The sequence below is a fragment of the Anneissia japonica genome, unplaced genomic scaffold, assembly GCF_011630105.1.
Source record: "Anneissia japonica isolate Jap-2015-1 unplaced genomic scaffold, ASM1163010v1 scaffold287917_len653891_cov171, whole genome shotgun sequence".
NCBI lineage: Eukaryota > Metazoa > Echinodermata > Crinoidea > Comatulida > Comatulidae > Anneissia > Anneissia japonica.
In genome coordinates, this window is record NW_022747660.1 from 76,836 (window position 1) to 82,619 (window position 5,784).

Here is a 5,784-nt window from a genome sequence, read left to right on the forward strand (position 1 = left end):
GTCGCGGAAGCTGTCACAACGCCGATTTAGCCAGTAAGGTTTGTGAGCATGCGCAGATGTCCGTTACGCTCTATTAGTTCGTAGTAGACTGGCCGCGTAGTCAAAACGAAAAATGCCTAATATATATGTAAATACCGAAAAGATTCACCGCCTAGTGTAGCCTAGGTAGGCCCTAGCCCTAGGTGTATTCCTCGCCAGGCTAGGCCTGCCCTAGCTAGGCCTAGCTAGCCATACGTACAGCAGGTAAACATTTGAGGAAGCGTTTATATGGCTGTACTAACCTTGATCACTATCTTGGTCGGACATTTTGGATCGATCAATGTTTACCTTTATTTAATATTAACAACATCTACTTAATATATGTTGAAAATAATAACAAAATTGCATTCAAATACTAAAACAAAAATTACTATCGTTCAGTCAACTCAATTAAATATGGCGACTTTGGAGAGGCAATGAACTGCGCCCCCACAGTGTTGTGTGTGATTGGACCACCAATAGCACATGACTTTCGCTATAACGACAATAAACAATTGATTTGGCGAGATTCATGCGGTTAAATTTTTATTTAACTATGGAGGTGCCGTTCCAGACGTTATTATCTTTGTTTTTAATATTTTCTTTACTTCAGAGTTATGTATGTATCGACACACATAATGATGGTAAGTAAGGGCAAGCCTCTCTAGCTAGGGCCTAGGCCTATGCACTAGGCCTAGCTAGGGCCCCTAGCCTAGTCTAGTAGTAGGCCTACCTAAGTTAGGCCTAGCCTACCTAGTAGTAGGCCTAGGCTATAGGGCCTCCCTGGCCTCCTAGCCGCTAGGCTCAGGCAGAGGAGGCCTAGCCTAGAACCTTGGCCTAGCCTACTGAACTGGATATCAGTCAATTCGAGCGAATGTCAGTTGGAGCGGATGTATTTACTATATAATTTAGGGCCTAGTTTAGGCTAGGCTAGGCCTAGGCCTACTGCGAACTTTAAAAAATTTTTCTTCGCCCTAATTTTGTATTTGTTTTAAATGCAAAAAATGCTTTGTGCACTAAAGTTCTGAAATGTTTTTGTTTTGGTACTTTTTGATAATTTTTGGAGGGGTGTCTGCCCCCCCCCCACAATTTTAAAGTAATTCGTACATAACTTGCACAGGCTGTTGTTCGCACAAGTGAATCTTTTTCCCGCTCGAAATAGCATCCGCTCGAATAAATTCTGCTCGAACTGACATCCCTCAAATTGACTGGTTCCCACTAAACTATTCTAGCATACAGGCGGTATAGAACTAGCCTAGACTAGGCCCTGATGCGGTAGGCTAGACCTAACTCGCCCTAACTAAGCCTAAAGGGAAGGGGCCTAGTCCTTAGAGCGTCTTAAAGTAGGCCTAGCTAGTACCTAGCCTAGGCCTAAGATAAGATTTCCCCACCCCACAAGATCGCTGCCGGCCCAGATCGCTGCATGAGCAGATCGCCATTTGTTTGGCTAGATCTGTGTCCGGCCTAATCAGCATCCGGCATAAAAATCGCCCTACCAGATCTTTTATTGAAATTTAAATGTTTGCTGTTTCATGACCATGCCCATCATTTTATTTTGTGTAGTCATATACCATACAATAAATTTAACCTGTTCATTAATTTATTGTCATTGTATAACATCAGAATTACATGAAATTGAGTTGGCTCATGTAAAGCAAGTGAGAAAATCAAATTGAAAACTTAACTTAAATTCTTGTATTTTTCTTGTAATAGACGATACTCAAGAACTTCTAGGGAATCATGGCAATCTATTAAAAGAAAAACATCCACCTCACAAATATGAACAAATTACCATGAAAAGCAGCAATCAAGAGACGATTTCTGCGAGAACTTACCAAAAAGAGGAACCAGGTCTTGAAAAGTATAGCACCCAAAATAGAAGTTTGGCAGACACACATAAAAATGATAAAATTTACATGGCTCCAGATGATTCATCAAACTCTCTTGACATAGGCAGTGATACTCCCATCCACACCAGGAACTCACAAGAAACTATCAAGAAAGGTCCAATGAAATCTACAGCCCATTTTCTAACAGAATTTCAACCAATTGCATTAAAGTATTACATAATGAGGGCATCACATAACCCAGTTTGTGTACTTTATAGCAGTAGAGGTTAGTGCCTCATTTTCCATTTAAATAATACCATAATTTTTAACTCTTGAAGTATACATTTAAATATAGTCTGATTATATATATTGTTACAGGATGAACTATAATATGATTTCTTCCATAATTTTTCCCCTACCAGAATCAAATTTAGATGTTGAAATAAAGATCAGTAAATTTTGGGCAGCTTTACCAAGTGATACTGCATATGGAACATGGAGGATTGGTTTATTTGAGAAGGTTTGTATACAGTGATGTTGGTGTTCACTGTCAGAGACGTGAATTTACATCCGACAGGGTTCACTCAGGGCTCCAAGGATGTGAGTTCACGTCCACACCTCTCCAACATACCACTATATTGATATTGTATTGCATGCAAAATCACTGGCAGTGGTTGCCAGAACACAAATTCTCTCCGTGGAAGTTTAGGGAAGGACCCAGAATGATTGATCTAAATATAAATACCATATGTTTGTTCTTGTTTCACTAGAGTTGCTGAAAATGATTTCCATTATGGTGGTGCCCTTAAGTCTTCGGTGAGTCCAATGGTCGAGAGGTTAGCAGGGGCGCTGCAAGCTATAGCCATAATATCGGCGCTGGTTCAAACGGCACGCTCGCCTATGGTTCTGGTGGTAGAACAAATCTTCTCGGATAAGGACTATAAACCTTAGGCCCAGTGTATACAATGGCTCGTGTGCACTATAAAGAACCCAGTACATCCTTCGAGACGAGTAGGGGGATACCCCGGTGTACTGGAACAGACATCCCCTGTAGTGGACGATGAGAGTTGCTGGTACCGGGTTACCGGGTAGCACAGACACGAAGGGACCCTTAGGGGTGAAGAAAGTCATTGATCGAGTTCCTAGTCCACATATCAAGTGCCCTGAGCATCTTACATTAGATGGATATGTGCGCTATATAAAACTACGCTATTATTATTATTATATGGTATAGAACTAGGAAAAAAGGCTTGGCAGTGAACAGATTATGAAATAAATAATCTTGATTAATTTATCATTTTGTATTCAAAATCAGAATCATGGTTCATCAGGTATCAAATTTCCACCAGTAGTACCAATGCTAAGATGCTACATAGGAACCGCCATACCACATGATTACAATGGTAGGGGAACCAAGAAACACCTCCACAAATGGTTCCAAAAGCTGGTGAGTCACAATAATTTTAAGTGTATTCACCAACACATTTTAACTAAACCAAATACCCAATAAATTCTTGATTACCTGTAGGAAGTTATAAACTTTGTGTTTATTTTTGGGCTACAGTATTCCCTACACCTTGACAAACTACCAGAAGCCCATCGATCTACTATTGATGATGTCATTGCTACCAGTAACATGACCATCCTAGCATTTCCAGGCGTGAACCATCACTACGATGTAGAAATGGCTCTTGTAATTGTAAGAAAGCTTCATTCTAAAAATTACTTTTATTCTTTAGAAAAAGCATTGAGATTACATTAAATGACTTTAATTAAAAAGAAAAAATACCAAGCATACAAAACCCCAAACTTTCCATAAAGATGGACATGTGTGGGGACCAGTGGCTTATCTAGGAGTCTCGATGTGGGGATGCTGCTTGGGGGGTGCAGAGGTAAAGTGGGAGGAGGGGGTGCAATGATAAGTTAAGGGGTGCAAACTTGCAACATAAGGTGATTTTAGGTGATTTTTAACTACTTGACCATGATTTTTTTTTAGCGTCTGGTGGGATGGGGGGGGGGGAACAAGTAATTTTGGAGGGGCGTGCGACCCCTGTGCACCCCCTAGATATGCCACTGGTGGGCACCACAGGACAGGATGCAAAAGATGGAAAGGCATCAGATACAATGGACCGTAGTACAGTGGTTTAGATTTAGTCCATTTAGAATGGAGTTATTAATTAGATAAAATTAATTCTGATCTCACCATTAGTCTAGTTCTATGCATGGATAGTAAAGAAAAAAAAAATTATATAAGCCTATCTAAAATTAACTAGTAATAATACTACTAACACTAAAGAATCTCAAAAATATGATTATTACAATTTTATAGATACATTGTTCTTAGTGCCTTATCAGATTATTTTGAGTTGATGTAAAATGTTTATAGTAAAGAAAATCACTTTGGTCTTTCCTTAGTATGGATTAAAAAATTAGATTAATAGTAATTTTTTCAAGTTGTTTTCCTTCTTAAAGTTGTCTGACAGATTTAAGCCGTCAGTTAATTTTCTGATGGTGCATCCTAGCTCAGTAGAAGAAGACGGTCTAAAACGGCGGTTTAATGTTGAGCAGGACCCAACAGTGGTTGCACTTGGTGGTGAAGGTAAGCTATAAAAAGATGAATTGTAGTATACAGGGGCAAATCCAGGATTTGAAGCAAGGGGGTTCAAATTTTTCCCAAAAATACCGAAAAGAAAGGGAGGAGAAAAATTTGATTCCTAGATGGCTGGAAATGAGCTTTCCCCGACTTCTGAGGGGGGTCTGTTAATGACTTTTAACTTCTTCAAAATTCAAGGTTTTCTCCTCTTCGAAAAGGTCAAGTGATTTTGTCTCTTAGGCCTAAGTATGTACATATAGATAAAAAAATAGACAATATATTATTTTATTTCAAAGATCCCATTAAAGAGACCTTGGAATTTTGTCCCTGGTTATAATAAACAATGGTCAAACCAAAACAGTGTTTTTAATTTTATTTAATTGAAGGCTAATTAGGCTAAGGTTAGACTGTCTGATCTGCCTACCTAGTCCTAGGTAGTTTTAACATGGCTTTTGCAGGCCAGGATCCATGCAGTACCGTACACTGGCAGGTCAGTCATGCAGGAATTCAAAATAGAAGGGGCCCACAAATGGAGGTTCTACCACCATAGTTTAGGGCTGGGGTACACAAAAATATGATTGTGGCACCTCTAGATGGATGGAAATTGCATTCTCAGACTTTGAATATAAAAGTAGGTGCCTCCCTTGGTTTTTTTTCACGTTTCATCAAAATTGGAGTTCCCCCCTCCCCCCTTCCTGGATCAGCCACTGGTATAGGAATCATCCATGCTGGTTGTCTTCTGTGGTGAAGGTAAGTTGCACCTTTGTGTTAAAATTGACAAAATTGTAGTTGAGAAAACATTAATAATTGTGCTTTTATTTATAAAGAGATGTGGTTACTTTTTGTGATAAAAGTGAGCTTGTAAAGAATAATTTTGATTAGAGGCAACCATTGGTAATTTTTCTTAGTGGCCAAGGTGGTTCAAGCCTGTATTTGCGGTTCCGGATCTAACTTAACTGAAGTTTAAGGTTGTATTAATAGTGACCAAGATAAAGGCTGTGGTTTAGTTTATATTGAATATAAAGTACTCTAGAAAAATGCAACTTGGAATCATGCGTAGAATAAAAATTACAGTCAGTTAATATTAAAACCATTTCATTTTGCAGATTGGACAAAAGGATCTACCAAAACCTTGGCAAGATTCACTAACTCTCAAGTAACACAGGAAAATTTAGAAGCATTCTTGTTGTCACAGACATCAACTAGCATTGCCCTGAATGTGGTATGAAAACATGTTTGAGCATTTAGCACTACAGCGGTTGTACAGTAATAAAGAATAACTAGATTTGAACTCGTCACTGAGGACGAATTCGGTGATCCGCCGTACTTTGACCCTCAGGAAGC

General features: G+C 39.1%; 2 protein-coding genes across 4 annotated transcripts in view; one reads left to right on the forward strand and one right to left on the reverse strand.

Annotated features, from left to right (window-relative positions):
* Nucleotides 1–449, reverse strand: part of LOC117120541 (YTH domain-containing protein 1-like) — a 24,958-nt gene extending 24,509 nt beyond the window's left edge. For all 3 annotated transcript variants that reach the window (XM_033265561.1, XM_033265560.1, XM_033265559.1), the window contains exon 1: nucleotides 282–449. In XM_033265561.1, coding sequence (XP_033121452.1) covers nucleotides 282–306 — 25 coding nt within the window. In that variant the 5' untranslated portion in view covers nucleotides 307–449. The remainder of the gene's footprint in view (nucleotides 1–281) is intronic.
* A 57-nt stretch (nucleotides 450–506) lies between these two features.
* LOC117120540 overlaps nucleotides 507–5,784 on the forward strand; it is a 16,991-nt gene continuing 11,713 nt past the window's right edge. Inside the window, exons 1-4 of the mRNA XM_033265558.1 lie at nucleotides 507–662; nucleotides 1,732–2,133; nucleotides 2,270–2,367; nucleotides 3,163–3,546. Coding sequence (XP_033121449.1) covers nucleotides 3,484–3,546 — 63 coding nt within the window. The 5' untranslated portion in view covers nucleotides 507–662; nucleotides 1,732–2,133; nucleotides 2,270–2,367; nucleotides 3,163–3,483. The remainder of the gene's footprint in view (nucleotides 663–1,731; nucleotides 2,134–2,269; nucleotides 2,368–3,162; nucleotides 3,547–5,784) is intronic.